The sequence below is a fragment of the Orbicella faveolata genome, unplaced genomic scaffold (assembly GCF_042242905.1).
Source record: "Orbicella faveolata isolate gen_17 unplaced genomic scaffold, um_ofav_v1 contig_25, whole genome shotgun sequence".
NCBI lineage: Eukaryota > Metazoa > Cnidaria > Anthozoa > Scleractinia > Merulinidae > Orbicella > Orbicella faveolata.
The window spans coordinates 4,932,730-4,955,000 of record NW_028301553.1 but is presented as its reverse complement, the minus strand read 5'-3'; the positions used below and the strand labels follow the sequence as shown (position 1 = coordinate 4,955,000).

The 22,271-nt window shown below is 39.2% G+C and overlaps 3 protein-coding genes across 3 annotated transcripts in view; 1 reads left to right on the top strand and 2 right to left on the bottom strand.

Moving 5' to 3' along the window:
- Positions 1–2,130, bottom strand: part of LOC110047023 (glycine receptor subunit alpha-2-like) — a 19,725-nt gene extending 17,595 nt beyond the window's left edge. The window contains exon 1 of the mRNA XM_020752741.2: positions 1,872–2,130. The gene's annotated coding sequence lies outside the window, so the exon portion shown is untranslated. The remainder of the gene's footprint in view (positions 1–1,871) is intronic.
- A 1,325-nt stretch (positions 2,131–3,455) lies between these two features.
- LOC110047022 (uncharacterized) lies at positions 3,456–12,090 on the top strand. Its single transcript, XM_020752740.2, has 18 exons — positions 3,456–3,525; positions 3,625–3,684; positions 3,844–3,911; positions 4,696–4,782; positions 5,062–5,153; positions 5,504–5,552; positions 5,722–5,857; positions 6,025–6,089; positions 6,290–6,416; positions 6,905–7,035; positions 7,213–7,276; positions 7,497–7,576; positions 7,929–8,049; positions 8,643–8,761; positions 9,379–9,482; positions 9,565–9,679; positions 10,000–10,137; positions 11,474–12,090. The coding sequence occupies exons 1-18, from the start codon at positions 3,480–3,482 to the stop codon at positions 11,561–11,563; spliced, it is 1,692 nt and encodes a 563-aa protein (XP_020608399.2). The 5' UTR covers positions 3,456–3,479; the 3' UTR covers positions 11,564–12,090.
- Positions 12,091–14,356: 2,266 nt separating this feature from the next.
- On the bottom strand, positions 14,357–18,664 carry LOC110046962 (uncharacterized). The gene is made up of 2 exons (XM_020752674.2): positions 17,237–18,664; positions 14,357–15,876 (listed from the first exon to the last, which is right to left on the bottom strand). Exons 1-2 carry the CDS (start codon positions 18,591–18,593, stop codon positions 14,480–14,482), a joined length of 2,754 nt encoding a protein of 917 aa, XP_020608333.1. The 5' UTR covers positions 18,594–18,664; the 3' UTR covers positions 14,357–14,479.
- Between the last annotated feature and the right edge of the window lie 3,607 nt (positions 18,665–22,271).

Sequence of the window (22,271 nt, the reverse complement as noted above, 5' to 3'; positions counted from 1 at the left end):
GGTAGTTGAAAGACTTCGTCCGGCCTTGTATATTATGCAAGTCCACCTATTTCTCGGGTAAAAAAGGCACTTTAAATAAAGCAAGCAATATTAACGAAAATGTCTCAAACACAAAAAGCGAAAGTTGATTCTTAACTCGGCATTTATGGCCATCTCTTACCTCCAGTGGCCATCTTTGTCCTCGTTCTGAGGTCGAGGTTAATGTATGCCTTTTGAGCTTTGATGGTGGTGTAGTCGTTTACCGAATATTGATATCGCGCAAAAAAATGTTTTTAGTAACTTGCGGAAACAGGAAGACGCTTGTTTACTTTAGAAGCTGTTTAGCAAGTCGAAAGAGGCAGTTACAGGACATAAACCACGACATTTATCATCCTCAAATCGTTATTTCTCTTTAATAGGTTTGCTAAAAATCAACTGAATCAAGAACACGTCTCTGGTTTGAATTTAAAAGGGAGTGGCCAACAGAACACAATTGCAAAGTAACTTAAAAAGGCAAATGATTCGTATGAATTGCCGTTTCAGTAGATCCAAGATTTTCACGAATACAAATTCGATTTTCACGGGCTCCCACAGTATTCATTCTTCAATTAACACTACGGTTGCACAGCAACTGACGTAAAACGATGATACGATGTCAGAGCCGTTAATTTGTTTCTGTCCCTTTTGGCTGCTACTTAGAACGTGGACAAATTTAAATAAGTTGGTTTCAAACTCAAGTCCCGTTTAATATACATTTTAATTTTTGAGAAATTCACTGCTTAAGTGCATCGCTCAATGTATGTATTTTAATAGCGCTATACGTTAGTTTCCTCCAGTAAAAAGGCTTGAAAAAAACGTATCTTTTAAATATTTACATTCAAGTACAGTGCAAAACATGTTTTAGTATGCGTTATAAAAATTATTTATGAAATTTGGCGCAACAAGAACACAAACGACAAACAGAGTGCTTCGAATCAAAGTGGTCTAAAATCGCCGAACCTCTTTTGGCGTCGCCATAAAATCGGTGCGTTATGATTTAAAATTCTCAATGATTTTAAATTAGTCAATAAGGAAATGCATTTATTTGTCTTACGACCACAGCGTAATCTGAAAATTAAAACCGTTTTTCCAGCAATTTCTACAATCGATAAAATCTGTAACATAGCCGCGTCCATACCCACCAAACAGATGACATTTTAACAGTTAGCCACGAGCGCAATTGAAATCACCAGACATTTAAAATCATATCACATATACTTGGAGTTTTAAAACTCTAAACTTCCGACATGTTTGGTAATTAATAATGCATGACAAATCACGTCTCGTCAATAAAGAATATTTTGCCAAATTACACTGATTCTGAAGTCGCCATATACCCTAAACCAACACCTAAATGATAGAATTAATATTTTTTTTATTAAACACGACAATGAATCGGCCCAAAAGACCATATATTGTCATCCAGAAAAAAAATTAGGACGATTTACATTTAATCTCAAGTTCATTCACACAGTTCAACCGAACCTTATTTTGTATTTTGTGTGGCTGATAATCTTTGATCATTTAATAGGCTGTAATGGTGGATAAAAATCGATTTGATCATTTAACCCTGAGTTGGCTGCATGACATTGATTTAGTTTAAAACTTAAGACCATGAGTCATTTGAAAAGAAAAACCTGAGTTACCTATGCGCCCGGGCTGTGCGCTAATAATTTATAACGTAAGAATCCGAACACAGAGCCGGAATAAATTCAATAAATTATACTATCACCCTAATTTCTAAGTTGGTTATGGGAAGTAAACTAAGCGGCTTAGATTCTCAACTTATGAATTCATTTAGTATATTATTTCAAAATAATATACGAAATAATTTTCAATTCAAAATCTCTCACCTTATTATATATGCCAGACGGCGAAGATGTCAGTGATGATAGATTTTACATTTAAAACAAACCACTGTTATGATTCGCCAACTTGCTCACCTCAGGTATCGTGCCGGATTACTTGTTTCAGAAAGTGACAGAGACCGCTGTGTCATTGGTGATTAGCATGGTAGTGACCGTGACAGGCGATGCGTAGGCAGTGTCTTTAAGACACGGTTCTGTAACTTAGCAACAAAGCGCAAACCGCAAAATGTAAAATAAGAAAACAAAAAGAGACATGTTTCCAAGATGGGCGTGAAAGTTCACCTGCTGAGTACACTAGCACGAGACATTCAACGTGAATAGTTTACTGAGGATGCGTCAGTCAGTCTCTCATGAGATAATCTGTATCCTTAAAAATTACAACCATCGGTTCTAACAATTAGAACACGTGCTACGCCAGATACGAAAAACTACTACTAAGAACAACCCTTAAGACTTGATCAAAAAAAAAACGTGGAAACGTATTGCTCATCTAATACAGCAGCACAAGACCCCGGGAAAAAGGTAAACAAGTCAATAAGCTAGAATATCTTACAATTATACATAAAGGCTGTTATAACAAAAGCTTGATAAAAAAATAGGGACAAGCACAAAGGCTGACTAACATGGAATGACCTAAATCTCCCGCCAAATGCCCAAATAGCCCCTAAACGTCCCATGACAACCTGCAGGCCTCTCTATCGTGCCGTCAGAAGAACGATTTCTGACTAATTCGTCCCTCGATTGTTTTGTTCTCCTGAAGCGCTCCGTTTTGAAATTTTGGACAGCAGATTTCAAAACGGCGAGAAGTATAGTTTCTTTCTTGGACAAGACACTCTTTGCTCTTATCTCACAGCGCCTCTTTTCTTCTCCTCCCTTCCCCCCTTCCCCCCATCCCCCACTCCCCTTCCCCCCGATGACAGGAGCCCATCACCCGGAGCCACCATACGTACTACAACGTAGCGTCAACCCTCTCTCGTACCATTCTATTTTTAGAACTGTAATTAGTAGTAGTAGTAGTAACAATCTTTTATTAGGAAGCTCCATCATTAAAAGTGGTTTACATAGAGGTCCTAATACTAGATATATACTATATAATGATACAATTAGCGCGAGAGAGTCTCTTGATTTCCCACTAAATGTTTTGTTTATACAGATAGAAAATGCAAAATAGAGGGCAAGAGTGGGATCTTAATCTGCTTTGTAACAAACAGTGATCTTAGCTGGGGTGTCATTGGGTATTGAAAGGGGTCGTGTAAAAACTCCCACAAGAGCTGTTTCTAAAAATAGAAAGATACGGAAAAGGGTTGACTCACAGGGTTAGTATAAGAGATGGAGGCTCCGCGTAATGGACTCCTGCCGATGATTATAAAGAGGTAGAAGTGAATAAACAACATAGGGTTTCATCTGCTGACGTTACCAAAAATCCCAACAGCAGCAATGGCAAGAAAACTGTCCATTTGGGCAAGAAAAATGAAAATTTTGCGACAAAGGACTTGTTGGATTGGATCCAGTAAAATTCCCTGTACCATTCCAGATTTTCAAACCTAGCCGGGTGTTTTGGTGATAACTGGTGCCCTGGGTTCGAAGCTTCGCATGCGCATTTCGAACACTACTGCACGTGGAAACATGGCGGACGCTGGTTAGTGTAAAATTCTTGAAATTCAGGCATTCTCCCCATTAAAGAAAGCTTTTCTTGTCCCACTTTGTTAATGATTTGTGTTTTACCTCTTTTCCCTAGACGTTACGCCTCGTAAGAAGCACAAGAAAGACAAGAACAAATCGGGCGACGACGATTCAGGTAAATCCTTACGTTATGTTTGCGTTTGTTGTGCAGGCTTTTATACTCAACAACGGGCTGCAAGATTCGACGCATTATGACTGAGAATCTTCTCTAGCAGAACGGATTAATTCTCTCTAATGAATTTTAACTGACGATCGTTTCATATCGGTCGTACAGGTTCGGCAAAGAAAGCAAAGAAGTTGAAAAGCGAGGCGGCTGATCTTAACTCTTCGAATCATCTTGGGGTGAGTTGATCGCCTTTTCTCGCACAGTTTGCAGATCTCAAATTCATTTCCAACACGTTTTAAAGATTATCGAACTTCGAATCGTGATTCCGTCACCAAAAATAATGTGTTAATGTTGAGATCCATCGGTCAATGTTATTAGTGTATGCAGTATACAGTTATATGGTAATAGCTTGTTGCGTGTGCATGTTGTTTCAATCTACAAGTATATGGTAGCTTATGTTCAACGTAGGTAATGTAATTCGTTTGTCATCTCCAAAAAATTTGAAACCAATTGCTCTTCTGTCAGTGGAAATTTCAGAAATGTTAAAGTTATCGTCAATTTTTCGGCACTTAAATTACCATACTATGCATTAAATCCAAAAGGTTCCTTTACCTAATGTATTGGAATTTAAGGAGCTTGGTGTACATGTAGGAGAATACGAATGAATCTGAGCCCTGTGGAGAGCATTTCCTGGAAAATAATGGTTTCTTGAATAGTTGAACTTTTCTATTTCATAACTGACCAATAGACCAGTAAGCCCTACAACTTTATTACTGTTGCCACTTGAGAAAATTTTTGATTAAATTTTGGTTGACAATTTTAAAGGGTAAGGCACGTACCGTAGCACCGTAAGAGCATAATCTGTATACTGCACTACTGTAGGTAGCACTGAGCCTGGACTTACACTGTAACAAGTCAGCTCTTCACCTTGAGTTACATTATACATATACAGTGTACAAATGGTGCATATACAGCTATGCTTATTATATCAGTCCTTGATTCATCATGTTTCTTGCACAGGACACCCAGCATGATGAAGATTTCCACTTGAAGCCAACATCTACAGCTGGGGTATTAGACACATCAAAATGGCCTCTACTTTTAAAGGTAAGGTATCTTTCTAATGACATTATGTTATTGCTATTGGTCTGCTCAGATCTTTTCTTTCTTCCAACTGGCCTTTTGTGGATGACATACATGTACACTGTATGCTTTGTAACATGTTATTTCTGTTCTGAGGGCTTGCAGTACAGAGTTGTACACTGTCACCAAACAAAGATGTTGAAAGTTGGTAACATTTCCCACAGTATCTCTTGCCAAATGCTTTACCTGCACGTATGATAATGAGTGATAGAGGTATGTTAACTGCCTGTCATTATCCAACAGAACTATGACAAGTTGAACGTAAGAACGGGCCACTTTACTCCATTACCAAATGGTTGTTCTCCTTTGAAAAGAGAGCTCAAGGACTACATTTCGTAAGTACAGTGTGTTGTACAGGAGGTCTCCCTAAAAAGCGTACTCTGTAGTATACAAGTACCTTGCTAACCACAAAATTGTCATGAAACAGGCTTTTTGTACATGATTCAAGAAAACTGAGGATGTCCAGCTGTGTACCAGTTTTGGGTTTTTTAAATTGTACAGCAGAAAAGTATAATTTCACAGTGTCTGAGAGTGTTTATGATGACTGTAAACAGTAAAAATGACGCAACTGTCTGAGGCAAGTATAGTACTTGTACAGTACCTCTGTTTGCCTGTTACTAGCTATTGCCCTGTGTAAGACTTAAGCTTACTTGCACTCTGCTAATGACATTTGTTTTCATTGCAGGAGTGGATTCATAAATCTTGACAAGCCAGCAAATCCTTCATCTCATGAGGTGTGAGAAATTCTGTGTTTAGACAAAATGTGTGTCTGTGTTTCTGTTTTTTTTTTTCTCTGCTAGTGTTACTGGTCTGAGATGTAGATTTTGTTGCCGTACCTGCAGCTCAGTATTTCCCTCTTGGTAATTGCATTTCAGATGTTGATATCAACTTTCCTCTCTCTAGGTGGTGGCATGGATCAGAAGAATTCTTCGTGTTGAGAAGACTGGCCACAGTGGCACTCTTGATCCAAAGGTCACAGGTTGCCTCATTGTTTGCATTGAAAGAGCAACAAGACTTGTGAAATCACAACAGGGTGCAGGTAAACATTGTGCATAGTAATGCTCAGGAATTTGTACTCAACACTGCTCTCCTTAAATCTACCATGCCTTTCCTCTGAGTTGAGACACCCACTGTATATGCCTTAACATCAAACATCATTACAGAGAATTATGAAATTAATGTTTTGGTTCTGGTTTACCCTTGTAGGAAAAGAGTATGTCTGTATTGTTAGACTTCATGAAGCTATTGAAAAGGAAGCAGAATTAGCCAAGGTCAGTGCATTGTTCTGGAATTTTTGAAAAGCATGTTTGAAAAGCACATGTCACTTTCCCAAATCCTCCAAGTTTCAAGCGAAGAAATTCTCTACTAATTACAAGTAGTTACATTAAAGAGGTTATCAATCTGACACATTAAGGAGAAATTAAATTTTTTGATTGAATTATTAATAGCTGTTCTATTTTATGTTTTGCAGACAATAGAGATGCTTACTGGAGCGTTGTTTCAGAGACCCCCACTGATATCTGCAGTGAAACGACAACTTAGAATAAGAACAATATATGAAAGCAAGTTAATCGAGTATGATGCTGAGCGACATCTTGGTAAGTACTGTCAGTACTAAAGCAAAACTTAGTCAGTCAGGACATATTGCGATTTAACTGTTGTAAATTTAATCTATTTGTTGTGCTTCTCTTATACTGTGCAAATCGATTTGGCTGTTTTCTATACTGGTTTTTTTTCTAAGAGTGTGGTGACCAATTTTCATGTTTAGTATGTTGGCCTTGGGCAAGGGTTACTGCTATGTCTTCTTGGACAAGACATTTTACTCTTGCAGTTCCTGTCAAGGACTTCAACCAATAGTGTAACAGTAATACCTGTAGGTAGGACTAGCTGCGGTCTCATTCAGTGCAGGGGGAAAGCATTCTGCTACAGCACAAGTTATTTGTTGAGTCACATCATACGATGATCACTGGAGTTAACAGCCAACCCAATAAGCCATCTTAGCTTCTCATCCAATTTGAACCATTGTACATGTGTTGGTAAGGGGTGTCAGTATGACAGCAAGCCAATATTGCCAATGTTTTTTCAGGTGTGTTTTGGGTGAGTTGTGAGGCGGGAACATACATAAGAACCCTTTGTGTCCATATTGGATTGTTAATGGGTATCGGAGCTCACATGCAGGAACTCAGGAGAGTGCGCTCAGGAATTCAGTCAGAGAATGTAAGTCACATTATAGTGAATACTAGTCTTGTCATGTAACCATTTAAATGAAAACTATCCCAAGTAGAGTGTTGTGTGCTGCATTTTTATTTGCTTCAAATGAAATCTGAGTTTTTTAACTTTTGTGCCCAGAAGTGAAGAGAATAAACAATATGATTTTATGTTTTAATCTTGCAGGATAATATGGCAACTATGCATGATGTTCTGGATGCGCAATGGATGTATGACAACTACAAAGATGGTGAGAAGTGTCGCTTGTAATCTTTCTCTGTGCCTGACAGTTTTACTGTAGCATAACAAGATCATTTTAGAACTTACAAGAAAGTTAATGATGGCTGATGGTTAAACATGTTATAAAGAATGAGTACATTTCAGATTTTAAGGAAAAGCCTCAGCAACATTTATGAAAAGCAGATCTTCCAGATTCTTGTTTTAACAATAGAAAATTGTTGTTCTTGTAGAATCTTACTTAAGACGCTGCATTAAACCACTAGAAGCATTGTTAACGTCTCACAAGCGTTTGGTTGTAAAAGATAGTGCTGTAAGTACATGTATCAGAATTAAACTTTTTTTTTCCAAAGCATAGTGTAATTAAACTTGTACTTGAACATTACTCACAATGTTTTAGTCAGACTTAATATTTCTAAAAAATTTATCAGTACCGAAGGTGTAAAATACAAAATACTAAATAACCAAGCATTTATTAGTCATACATTTATTTTAACGCTAGTCAGGCAAACTTAATGGTTCTTGAGGAAAATGCTCCTTAGCCTACTTCTTTAATTCTTGTGATTAACAAGTGGTGTTACAGTTGTAAGTGTGGTAGAAAGGTTAATTGTGTAATATGTTTTTGCGCACATGTAACTTTAAAACACTGTTCAATTCTGCTTTAGGTCAATGCCATATGTTATGGAGCTAAATTGATGATCCCTGGTCTGCTTCGATATGAGTCTGGAATAGAAATGAATGAAGAAATAGTTATTATGACAACAAAAGGAGAAGCTATTGCTCTTGGTGAGTTTCATTTGATCAGGAACTTTGTCGCTCAAACGAAGAAAAAAAGTAACAAGCAACACTGGTTAAACAATTTTAAAACTGTATTATAGTACTGTCAGTTCTAATATTTGGCAAGGCACTGTTTTCATCTTCAGGGTCTTACAAAGACTGCCATACATTGCCTTTGAAACTGTGAAGAAGAGAGGCCTTGTATTTGGAAATATTGGAATTGCAATATACATTGCAGCTTTCCTATCATTATTTTAATCAGTCATATGTTTCTTCTTGGCTCATTGTCAGTTATAGCTGATAAGATCCACTACACTGACAGGATTCCATTCCTCTAGTTTGTTACACTGGTCCTCATTAATTTAAATGTGTTTTCACTCTGACAGTCAGTTGGCCAGCTGTTACAGAACAACAGCAATGTAGCCATGCTACCATGCTTTCTTAGTCGTGTGATTTTGTTTTCATATGAAGTGGTTGAATTCTGCTTAAAGAGAAGTGTGTGTCATCATACAAGGATTTCAAAAAGAACTCACTGATATATGTTATTAATGGAAGAAAGACGAATGCAAATACTCAGTGAATTTTTCACTGTTTCTTTGCAGGTATTGCTCTCATGACAACTGCTGTGATGGCAGCCTGTGATCATGGTGTAGCCGCTAAGATTAAAAGAGTTATCATGGAAAGAGACACCTACCCAAGGAAATGGGGTCTGGGACCAAAGGTAGGACATGGTGGGAACTGGACTTCTTACTGGGGTTCCTGTGTAATTACCCATAAGACTCATTACTTAGCGTCCTGTGCAATAGCTTCCATCCAGCCTAGTCATTTGTTTACATCTTAGTACAGCTCAGTGACATAATAAGAAACGATACAGCAGGGCAGAGTCAATGTTTTAGCGGTCACAAGCTTTTGACACTCAAACGCATCTGATTTTGTTGTCATGAATCAAAAGCTTGTGATTGCTAAAACATCTACTCTGCTTCAGCATCTCGTTTCTTACTACGTCTACTATAGAGTTAGGAAACAATATCTGCATTCAAACTCAATGATAGTTCCATTTGACTCAACTGTTCTTAATAATATTTTTTTGGTACTGGTGGCAATCCTGCATTTGTCATGTCAGTTTCAATGCCACACATCCTAGAGTTTGAATGGTTGAATTTGTTACAACCCATCAAAAACTGTCAAAAAGATTTGATCAAAAATTAATCAGAATGAAGCTTGTCAACTGTTTGCAAGTCAGCATGGTGAGTTGCCTCACATTAGTTATTGGGAAGTTGACTTTGGTCAGGATCCTTTGTGTCCTATTTCTTGTTTTAAAACTTTTTCCTCTCTTAGGCTCTTCAAAAGAAACAGTTGATTGCAAGTGGCAAATTGGACAAACATGGCAAACCAAATGAAAGCACACCCAAGGAGTGGCTTGAAGGGCATCCTGACCTCAGGTTGGAATGATTTTCATTTGTAGAATCACTGACCATTCTCCACATTCCTGCTTGGATCTTTTCTAATCGACTTTTCTTATAGTCAACAGAAAATCCCACTTTCAGTGAAAGACGAACCTGCTGTACCTGTGACACCCAAAGCTGAGCCTATCCCTGGTGCTCCTGTGACACCCAAAGAAGCCGAGGATGGAAAGAAGGTAAAGAAGTGTGGACCGAACCTTTTGAAAAAGTTTCATTACTTTGAGGAACTAACTTTCGTCGAGTATAGGAATTTGAAAATGGCACACACAAAAAGGCTTACACAGCTGTAAGTTTAAAATTATAACCTAGTAGCATTATAGGCAAGAGAGACAAAGTATGCAGATGTCTATTGAGCTTTAGCACAACCCACTGACCAAGTATCAGGTAAATATGTGATGTGATTGGCTACACAGTCAGGCCCATGTCCCCCAGCAAGTTGTGTAAGCTGTATGCGTGTGTGATGAAGTTTTTCACTTTTTACTTCACCCGTGAACAGAGGAAACGAAGTGCTGAGGGCAGTGACGAGGAGAAGGAAACACCAGGGAAACATGAGAAAAAGAAATCCAAAAAAGACAAAAAGAAATCCAAAGAAAAAGAAAAAGAGGAAGGCAAAGAAAAAGATAGCAGTGATGAAGTAAGTAAACATTATGTTGGACATTTACAAGATGACATTTATCGCAGAGGTATCATTGGCGTTTTCAGCAGGGGGGCAACTGGTTTTCACGGGCGGACAAATCTTTTTGAACTGAAAAACTTTTCTCTAGATTGTCAATCAAACCTGGCAGGCAAAATCATCCTCACAGCCGGTTAATTTTCGTCATTCTGCCTGAAATATCTTGTTATGCCAAGACATATAGGATGTCTGTGGGACCATTCAAGAACAGGCAAGATCAGTCGTTAGCCATTTGGGCTTAGTTGAGTTACATCTGGGATAAGTTTGGGGAACAGGTAGCCTCTGTGTCTGGATACAGAGGATAGTCTTGATAAGTCACGATATCACTGCAGGAGTTCGTGGAAAAGCAACTTTAAGTGAGGTTCCCTCGTTGAGAACTGAGTGAGCCCACGGTTGCTAGGCAACTTAAACTGTACTTATAATGGCCAGCTCACGTGACTACCATATTCTCTGAATCAAAAATGATCGGAAATCCTTGGACGGCATCGGCCATTATGAAACCTGAGAATCTCTCTCCCGATGAGAGTTAATAGTTAACGACGTCACTCGAAACTTGTGACGTAATCGGAGCGTCAATTACATGTACAAAGCGGCAGACGAGATAATATTCAGAGATGTAAACCGTCTTCGCTTCATTCAAATCCCCTCTAAACGACTCAAAAAGACACATGAACACAGGTAAACAATAGTACATTTATTTTTGTTGCTGATAAAGCGTTCGGGTCCCCTGTGGTCTAATTACCTTATTGACTGATTTGTTACAGGCTAATCAGTAAGGGCGGATAGGTACATAACAAAAAACAAAGTCTACAGGCTCACCTGTCCCGCCCCGATCGCATCGCCCCCCGAATTCTTCCGTTTCGCGCTTGCCAATCTTTTTTCCGTCCTCACCGGGAGCCTGTTCCCAGGCTATGCCAAAAACGGCTCCTGGCCCGGGTTGCTCGAAAGGTGGATAACACTATCCGCTGGATAAATCACTATCCAGGAGATAGTCTGGTTTGTTTTGTTAACACTTATCCACTGGATAGCGATGTATCCGGTGGATAGCGTTATCCACCTTTCTAACAACCCGGGCCTGTTGTTTTGTGTTGTTACTGGTTTTTGTTTATTTTTTTGTTGTTGTTTTGCGTATCATGGTGGAGTTTTCCAACTACTAGGCGCAATTGTCTCTGTATGTGTTAATCAACAACAACCAAGAAAAAAACAGAAAGATTTGCAATTGTTGTCAAAACTGGATCAGATATGTTTGTCGATTGTGTAGTAACACCCTTTGGGTTGATGTGTTTATCTGTGGCAGGAAAAGAAAGAAAAGAAGAAGAAAAAGAAAAAGAAGAAAGAAAAAGAGAAGGAGAAAGCCAAAGATTCTGATTCAGATTCTTCTGATTAAGAGTGATGATCAAACGCTTCGCATTTTAGCTGCGATGTTTTATCATATCTTACGCCATGCATAAGAGTGGTTTTCAATGACTGTCGATAGTATATTTTTTGTTTGCTTAGGTATACAAAATGTAGCTTTCACTGAACCCTTTGATCAGCTCAGAAAAACTTGTGGAACCAATCAGGGCAAGCGTCATTTTTTAACCATTCAGAAACAAACAAAACTAATCGTGACTTAGCTTGCACGTATTTTCACGCACTTAGTGCATGCAACCACATTTTTCCCGCGCTTGCCGCGGGTTGCATGTGTTGGCTTCGTGTTCTGATTGGTTGCTTGCTTCATTTTCATGTACTTTACATTTTTACATTTTTTGTTTGTTTTACGACAGTGATTGGAAAACTGCTCTAGTTGTATTTCAAAATTCTGGTAATGCATCTGAATTTGGAATGACCACTGTAATATAATGTGACGCATTTTTTTTCTCCATATCTCTCGTGTAGATTTGCTTTCTTGAATAAAATGTGAACATCCGATAACGATCTGTTCAACATAATTGCTTCTACTCAAACACTGTTTCTGATATCGAGACCTGGACAAGATACGGGTTATTTGGGGCAAAAGTTAATGGGGTATTTAGATCAGAGAAAACGGGATATCAAGTGGGAAAAGCGTTAACTTTCATACAGGTCTCCTCATGTCGGTAGCCGTGCAAAACCCTGAACTCTTCGCTGTCTTTTACATGAGACTAGCTTTCATATCAAACTGTTCAGACATATTCCAGGACACGTAAACGGATGAATTCTTTTACATATATGTATTTTGTATATCTTCTCTACTCTCGTCGGTCTGTGAATCGTTCCTGTCGATCCAGTGTCATCTAGTTGGAGAAAAGCATTGCCCGCGAAAAGCACGTATATTCCCATTCACTATCTAAATTAGCCATGTAGCCAGCATGGTTGCTCTGATAGTGTAGTGGTGATCACACCCGACTGGTTATGGGGAAGGGGGTTCGAATCCCGCTCAGGCCAAGAAAAGTTTTTTTTCTAATGAATATGCCACCCTTTTCGTCTTTAGTTCTTTCAAACTTCTCTACAAATACATTTGACCGAGGCTTTGAATGTGAATCATTTGTGATCTCCTGAGCAGAGATGCCATTTGACTCGAGAGAAATTTAACTTGTCTATGTACTTGTGCATATATACTTGCATTGAGGGAAGCGAGCGACCCTTCCCTTCTTTCCCTTCCCCCACCCCCCTCCCTCGACCTTTTTGCTCTCGCCATATTTTTCATGCTGCCCGAATGCGAAAAAGCTCTTCCGCGCTGCCCGATTTCGTCCGGCTCGTACGGAAACGCTTGCTACGCAGGCTAGTTCTATCAAGGAAAATTTCTTCTTTGTTATCCATTCCTCTTAACCCGTCATAAATATTTCGTTGACGAATTGGCAGGTTTCATGCTGATCATTCTTCACGTCGCGCAATGCTGCGTGACGTCCCAATAACTGCAATCGAAATAATTTTCTCACGTCACTCCATCTTCCGTCTTTTTCTTTTATTTCTTTATAACTTTTGTTTTCTACTTTCAGAGGTTTTCTTTTCAATGAATGACGGGAGACCTTACCTTTTCTAGTAATCTGTAGTCGTAAATTGCAACACAATCTTTACACTGGCTACTTCTACACAATATTAAACTCCTAGTAGACAAAGGAATACAAAGGCCATTATTCCACCAGCCTTGATAAACTATAAACGATAATTTAAACTAATGGACTATACAAATATTTCTTTCAAAATAAATTATCTTGAAAACAGTCGAAATAAATTATCATAAATTATGCCGACTAATGTCTCGATTCATAAATAATATAATCGTAGTATGTTTTAAAAGAGCACTTTGAGAGCTCCTGCCTATTACCATCGATTACGTCGAAGTTTTGACAGTTGTCTTTATTATCCTGAATCAGTCTACCAATCATTGGGCAAATACACCTCAACGGTTATCTCATTTTAGCCTACGTGTAACTGGACAACCCCTCCACCGACCCACCCCCCACCCCCCAGAGGAAAAACGGGAGGGAGAAAACGTCTAACGAAGAACCGGCTCAAATCTTGTTATGTGACGTTAATTTATGCAAATTACGCAAATAGATTAAATTTCCCCTAAAAGTTCGCGTGCGCAGACAAAGGCCAGTTTTTCCTCCGGGGGTGGGTACGGCTACACGTAGGCTAATCCCGTTCATCACAGTTTGGCAAAGCGATTTACACGACATTTTGTCCCTGTTTTTGTTTTGAGTTGACGGACAGGCTAGATCGCGTGTGTGATTAATGGCAATTCTGTTGAAATACAAGCTGGCCCGTAAGAACTTTGACCCTCTTGCTTTGACAGAAGAACGTTTTTAAACCATAGCCATCGAACTGCACGTCCTTTTAGCTGGGAACAACTTGATACAGCTGTTGGAAACTGATTTGAAATCTTCCAAATTTCACTCAGTTAGATTACAGCGCTGTTTGAAATAGTCGATCCTCTCTGCTTGTCCTGTAGTTAAAGGAGCTCAGTCACGGTATTTTGAGTTATTTTGGCCAGATACAAAATTACCTTTAAATGGCAGGAAACCTGAAAATAACAGTTCAATAAGATAGAAAAACACCAATGAGATAATGATAAACTATAAAGGAACAAAGATGGCTAAGGATGGAGAAGATTAACCCGGATTACAAACGACCAATTTGAAAAATTGAGCCTAAACTTTTCAATATGCGCAAACCGTGACCGAGCTCCTTTAAGGTTCATTCCCACTCTACTCAATATAATCGTTGTAAAATTTTATAGTATGTGATAACAATAGAGAGGTAGAAATTGCCAAAACTAACGTGACTTAAGCGTCACAGAAACACGTAAAAGTTTCGTGACCTACTTGTACTTGTTACCTCAAACCCTAGAATATTTTTTTTCATCAACATCAACAGTAACTTCTATGAAAGTGTTCCAGTGATCAATTTCTACCTGTGCAGAAAACGCGAATTTAATGCTTCCGGCCTGAACGGTTATTTTAAAGGGAAGTTCTCTCGAAAGTCTGAAATTCTCAATTTCCGCCGATATCTTCATTGTAAACACTTCATTGGGACAAGTGTTCGCGATTTCAAAAGCTACGCTTTTTCCTGAGCTGTGATTCCTTTTGATCAGAAACAAACATTCGATGCCACCAATTTTTCTTGCTTTTGCTTCCTTAAAAAGAAAAGTAGTGTAGTGCGCCCATGAAACTTTCTTCAGCTTTGTCATCAAACGCTTTTCTTTTCCGCTCTCCGAACAAATGCAAAGTTTCAGGTGAACACCTTGATCTGCGCATGCGTCGTACTTTCCGTAAAGCGTCAATCGATCGTAATGTACAAGTTCCATTTGTAGAGAATACTGATTGGCCAGCTCTCTGGATTTCACTTCCACGTGAAATATATCTTCGTCATGGTTTACTACATTTCCAGCCTGGAAATAAACATCAAAACTAGTGATGAGTCCGCCGTCCGATTTGGAGTTGCGTTCGCGAACGTTTTCAAACCGCAATGGACGCAGTCTTTGGCACGCGCGTAAAATGGGATACTTAATTCTTTTCCCATTTGCGGATTTCGCGAACTGCGCTAGTACCAGATTATTAAGCTGGCCAACAGCAAATTCTACCATTGAAATTTTCGTGGAATCGTTTGTGGTCGGGCTGTCCCATCCCTCACAGACGCATAAATTAGGTGTTCTCAATTCGACATCATTGCATGTCCGATTGGCTGATATGGGAGCGAATAACCCAACGGGTTTTATAAATTCCGAGAGAGGCCCTGCTAGTAGCAACAGGGAATGGTGCAGGTCGATCATGGTTACCAGTCTCCTCTGGTTCACCTCCAACGCGGACAAAGCGTCTCGTCCCAGGAGACTTGCCACTTTGTTTGGTACAATCATAAACAAGCTTGGATGAAACATTTCAAAGCGACCCTCCAGTATGGCATATGTGTATTCAGTGTAGGTATTTCCATGATCTGCTAAAATGATCGTCAGCGAGTTCTGATCGTTTGCCATGGTAGATACGTATTGCGCGAGCTCGGAATCTAGCGACTGAATTCTTCGTCCTGTGTCGTCGTGCCCAACATTGAGAGCGGTGTAAGAGAGTAATGGACGCGACCTCCTAGATGAAGCGATCGTATTCAAAGTGTCTATTGAATACTGAAGGAAATAACTGTGCTGTAGCTTGCCGTTGAAGCAGATCTGATCACCGTTAGGTCCATTGAATGGTGCGTCAGCACCAAATGGTGCCAACACTTCACAGCTTGAATGCGTCAAACCTGAAAAAAAAAAAAGCCAAAGAACCAAGAGGTTAACAACCTGGTCTGCAAAACAATCTGTATTCTAGTTCAATGGAAAGAATGCAACGTCTGTGAATCTTTCGGTAGGGGTGTGCCGCTGGGACACTGACACCTTAACCTTGTACTAGACCATGATCAGCTCGATTTTGCAACCCTTTTCTAGACTGGACACCAAACACCCCTACGGTATCCAGAATGGCTATTTTCTATGCAGAAACCTGATCACTGTGGTAGTCCAACAAACGCTAACTAAACCAATATCTTACAAAGTCGATCACCTCCGACTTTCAATTTCTATTGTAGAACCCCGGGCAAAGAATCCTGTTCTACTCTAAATTATTTATATACTGGCCACTTTTCCAGTAAATTATATTACATTCTAGACCAGAGCTGTCTGATTTCCATACCCTACCCTAGACTAAACTGCCTGAAAACAATACCCTTCACAGCGGCACAGACCTATATAGCTTATATATGTGAACAGACTCCCCGAGACAACGTCCCACAAAGGATCTTTAAGAAGCGTCCAAATGTTGAGTGGGTCTGGAGAGAGACGCAACCGTAAAGGCCACAACCTCGACCCCATATCTGTACGTTTTTAATGTACTTCCGGCTTGTAGAGAAAAAACATCGATGAAGGAGTCAATTTGACAAGCGAAAACATATATGTAGTCGAGGGTGCCAGAGACTGATTACAGTCTGAAAATGTCAATCAAAAATCCTCAATAAACCTAAACAAGCCGAACTAGGAGACTGTGGTTTCCGTCCTAAATGGAAATGCGACCCAACAAGATGTCAGAGAAGTCATAACATTAAGTACTTAAAGTGTTTTTTTCCCCTTTTCAAAGATATTTTGGTTCCTGTATTTTCTTGCACGTGGACGCATTCCGATTGTTTAACTTGAAATTTTATCGTGCTCTGAACTACACATAAACTGTAACATGAACACTCCCTCTCAGCAAGGGGAAATATCCCACAAACAGAAAACAGATTCATGCGGCACTACCTCCAGTAAACATTACAATATTTATTGAGAGCCACATCAGCCATAGCTGGTTTTTATGCTGGTTGTCTATCTAGGTCGAATAAGAATTTGGAAATGTTGAGTTTCAGTAGGGAGGAAACTGGAGTACTCGGTGAGAAACCCTCGGAGCAAGGCCAGAACCCACAACAAACTCAACCCATACTTGGCATCAGGCCAGAATGAGACCCGGGGGGCCGTTATGAAGAATCCACAGGGTCATGGCCAATAGCCAAAGTTTGATATGGCCGGGTCTCAGATGCAAATAAAAACTGCATTTAAGGAACATTTGAAAAAAAGCACTTTTAACGTGGTTACCTGTGTTATCAATAAAGCTCTCTTTGAGTTTGATCTGTAGCTCTTCCCAGTCTCCCGCAACCAAGTCAGTGACTAGGCCCCAGCTTGACATCCAACAGAGATCCTCCTGCCACATGGTCTGGTACCCAGCCCTCTTGAAGTGCCCAAAAAGCACATCCGCACGTACTGAGGGTGTTTCTTCATCGGGGTCCATGGGGGGAAGCAGCTGGCCAGTAAACAGCGCGTGTTCATTGTGTGTCGTGTGGCCGTGAACAGCTTGAAATAACTCAAAATCGTAAACTTTAGCAGGGGCCATATCAGGTTTGTCAGCTAAGCTCCTCAGCCTTTCCACTGTTTTGGGCAAAGAGCGATAAAAATGTGCTCTGGAAATGGAATCTAATAGGACAATGTTGACATTGATGGTATTTTTAGTTCTTGGCTTAAGCCCTTCCTGTGTAGTCACCCGCGGGGGAATTGAGATGAGCTGAGACGCCAGAGTTTGGTTGTCCGTAATCACAAAACAATTAACGAATACAAAGTTAAACTTATTTCTTGCAGTTAGAAGTGCAACGCGTGGAAGTTGATGTTCTAGTTCCGAGACCGCTGAAAAGTTCCTAACGGACCTCAAAACGCCTTCCTCAGGATCTATACTGTGAACTCCAAAAGTTAAAAACTTTCTCTCGACTTTGTTTACAAATCTTTGGCAAACTTGACTGTTGCACTTAGCTTTGAGCAGTTTTCTCTTCTGAGAAACTTCGATGCCTAAAGAACAGATTTCGACGCTTTCTTCGTTGTCCTTGCAATACGATAAAGAAGGATCGTAGCTGTACAACGATTCCGCAAATTTACAAGCATCAGGAGCTGGTTTGTGTGGCTTGCACGTCCCATAAGAATTTTTATTTGAATCTGTAAGGAAGAACTTTTTGCAGACATCGCTCGGTGTAGCAGTCGTATTTCTCCGAGAATGTAATTTCGATGAAATTTTTTCACTGTCTTCGCTGTCATACCTCGGCACATCTTGTTCGCTTTTGAAACCAGGATGATGAAGCCTCGCTAAGTCAATTCTTTCATATCGATTTTTTCGGTCATTCTCGCCTCCTCGAATTATAGCATTTAGTTCCTCTCGTCGACCCAAGGGATGGTTTCCCAATGTTCGTCCTCTTAACGTGAGTGATCGTAGCGTTGTCTCGATTTCTACTTGTGGCTTGCGTATTAAACCCTCGCGAAGAACTCTCGGGTGGTCACGAAATAAATTTCCATTGTTAATGGAGTATAAATTCCAAAGTGTTACAGCAATTAATGCAGAAAGAAGGATCTTTTTCCGACTTCGTCTTGCACCGCGAACCAAACATATGGCAATGTTTGCTACAGCGTTCATTTTCACTCATAACCGAGTGAAAAAGGCAGAAAACTCGCCACTAAATTTCGTTTAGTGTAAAGTAGAAGCTGCAGTGATGGCATCCATGTCTGTGTAACTGTAAATTTTGAGCTCGCTTGGCGATTGGCGTCTGCTGAAGGCCTAGCATAAATAAATAACAAGATAATGTCAACAGAGGTTGATACACACAGGCAAAATTATGACTGAAGATGATTTGTTTTGAGTTCAAAGGCCTTGTTTGACAAAACAATGTTTCAAAAGTATATCAGTTACCACGAAATCTTTTCAAACAACTTGAAAATACGACTTTTTCTCTTTAGAAGATGCAGAAGTCATCAGACACGATCAGAAAGGCATTCGTAATTTTCGTCAATGAACTCAACACGTTCACGTATTCCAAATATGTATACATCACTTGATAAACGAGACAGTTCAAGGACCGCAACAAACCGCAGCTCTGGCGTGCCTCTTAAAGGCACCTCAAACTATCAACGAGAGAAAAATCACTCTCGGCTCTGTTGATCAACCAGAAAGAAATACATCTTTGAACCCGCAAAGTTATGTCCGTCGCTGTTTTAAGAATCCAGAGGAGTTAATTAGTCCTGAGAGCTCACAAACGAGCCACATAAATACCCATGAAGATGAATTTTTATGGAATATATTGAGCTCCAGTTAATTGCAAGCTAACCTTAGCATTTCAGAGTCTCAACTGAATGTAAATTAAAAAATACAAAATGTGTCACTTCTTTTCTACTGTCTGCTTTTTCCTGAATTTCACGCTAAACTTTAAGACAGTTTCTTGAACTGCCCCCGAAACTTGATTGCCCTAAGTTCCTGCAACTTGAGTCGCAACAAAATTTCGCGACAATCTGCAAGAAAAATTACCTTCTCTGTCAGCGCTTCAGTAACTTTGCTGTTCCAGCTGAACTTGAATAATGTTTGACGGTTGACCGAGCAATTCATTTAGTTTCATTGATGGCCCATTGTTGTACTGATGCGTTTGAAAGCACTTTGATTGTTCCCAGAAAGAAAACCCTACATCGCTGGTAATGGCGACAAACTAGTTTATTTGGCTGACGATCCTGTTCGGTAACTTTCAACGTCTTGCTAAAGGCGCAATATTGAACTTCATCTGTCGCCTACTTGCATCATAAGGTCCTTACAAACTTACGTCGAAAAGTTGTGTAGAGCACTTGCATAAATAAATTCACTATTTATTCAGAAAGCACAATAACAATTCAATAGGCAAGTTAATCTGTTTTCTCCGCAAACCCCTCCTTTGAGGAGTGTTTGTTTGTATTCATTTCGCCTAATCAACAACAACAACAATTTACTTCAGTATTCCTGATATGATGTACATTAGCACATTGTGTTATAATTCAGTACAGCTAAAATAATGCAACTAAATTATATAACAATTTAATTGATTAGTAATAGTATTCTCCCTGTAATCCACGCACGAATGGATATAGGCAGCTGTAAGTCTACAGATACAGGGGTCAACATTACTGAAAATAAAATGATCTGTTTTCTAAAACAACAAAATGATTGTATTTTCTATTTCTGTTTTCAAAACATTTCGAGCGTAAATTATCGTAAAGGTGAGAGGAAAGTATAAAATGCAATTCATTTTCCACCTCATTCAAATGACAGAAAAGACAAGTTCTAAGATTTTCTAATCTAGCAACAGAAGGGAAATATGTCCCTTATATGTAATTTGCTTTTGGTCTTCTCAAACATATTTAACTCCTTTATAAGAGGCTGTTAAAAAGAGATATATATCGGGTTAGAAAACAAAACACGCATTTTTTCCATCATACTCGCCTGATTTTGTTCAGTGCCAGGCGTACAGAGGGTTTTAAGCCACTGTAGATATCTCGGCAATTCAAATCATCGTCTTAATGTTTTCTTTTAATTAAGGATACGAACTTTGTATAAGTTATTGACTGATCACACCTCGTATATAGCACATTGTATAAGGGTATCAAATCACGATAATCACTTCAATGGCTTCGTTACGGTTGTTTAGCTACATCGGAGGTTATAAAAGAATTTTAAAGAAATATTAAAGGACAAAAAAAGCTTAAGTCTTAAGACTTGCTTTTACTTTCAAATGAGGTTGATCACCTCAATGAAAATACAGTACACAACGAGAAAAATTAACCCGGTTTGAGATTATAACCAAGTCTAGACAAACTGTTGTTTTGCAGTGCTTCGCACGACTTTCAAGCTTACAGGAAGAAGTTTGGCATCGCTGTCTCTGATCAAGAAAGGGACAGAAAGGTCCCATTTTAGGTAGCAAACTTTCTGTTAATGTTATTGATTACAGCTCACAATTTACGGTCGCCATCAAAACCTTGGTTATATCGCTAGACAACTTTCAAGATAATTTAACAATTTGAAGAATCGTAAAAAAGGCAAAGGAAGCTATTAGCTTTCCCAGTTTCTTTATAAATTAATCAACATACCGTGTTGTTGTTTCCTTAACTATCATAGTTTACTGCCTCATTTGAAAGCAATGCAGTAGTTTTTAAAAAAAAAAAAACTTAACGACTTGTTTTCCTTTCTACCAGTAATTAATGGCCTACTTAAATATCTTATAGAAAGTTGAAAAAAGTGGATTAGTCTTTGAGCGAGTAGAATTGAGCCAGTTGACGCCGACAAATTATAATTGGCTCCCTTGACGGTTGACGATAACATTTTTTCGCATTTGACGGTTGACTGTTTTAAAATTTTCTGGCCGTTTGGCGGTTGGCCACATTAAGATCTATATAGAAAGGTTCTGGTAATGAGGCAATTTTTCGTAACAGTCAGATTGAAGAAAAAATGTAGCGAGGCAACCCGCGTTACTGGTAAATTAAAGCGCGGGAAAAACACCGTACAGGTATCATGCACAGGAAAACATGTTAGAATAAACAAGTAAATCACGGCCTAACCTAGCGAAAAAGGAGCGGGAAAGGATGTGCACGTTACAAACGCTTGCGGAAAAAGAAATTGAACTGCATGATGCTCGTGATATTTGCCACTATACATGTTGTAATGTAAACAACAATAGATGACTCGTAAAATGGCTAAGTATTTGTTTCTGTTGGTTAGTAAACTGTAGCTGCTCGCACAAGCAAATTTTACACACGAAATTTGTGGGACTTCATTATTATTTTACCTCGGATGTTTACCATTTACCCAAAAATTCCGGAAATTTAGGTCGTAAGTAAATGGTTAGACAACTTTGCTGTAATCAATCGGAAAAGGTAGTTCAAAATTTCCAACTGTAATATTCGAATGGAAAAAGCGCTTACCAGTCGCCATCTTGGAATTATCATCAGGTTGATCTGAACTAATCCTAGGTTTTTTCGGTAAATTGGGGGTTGTTAAGTATATGGTAAATAGCCAGTCCGAACGGAACTTTAAAACCACCAGGGATTTTTTAAATACCATTTGCACAAACCGTTGAAGACCCGGTTTCTCCGCCTAAATGGTAAACAACCCTTGTCTTCGCCTGCCTCAAGTTTAATTAAAATCTGATAATGTCATAATTAGAACTTTAAAACCTAGAGACGTTTTGGAAAATTGCCTTTTAAAACAAAACATGATACAGTAAAATTTACAGAGGCGCCAAACTCTCGAAAGAGGTTATCTCAGTCATCGTAAACATTAACCACACTTCTCTCAAAACTG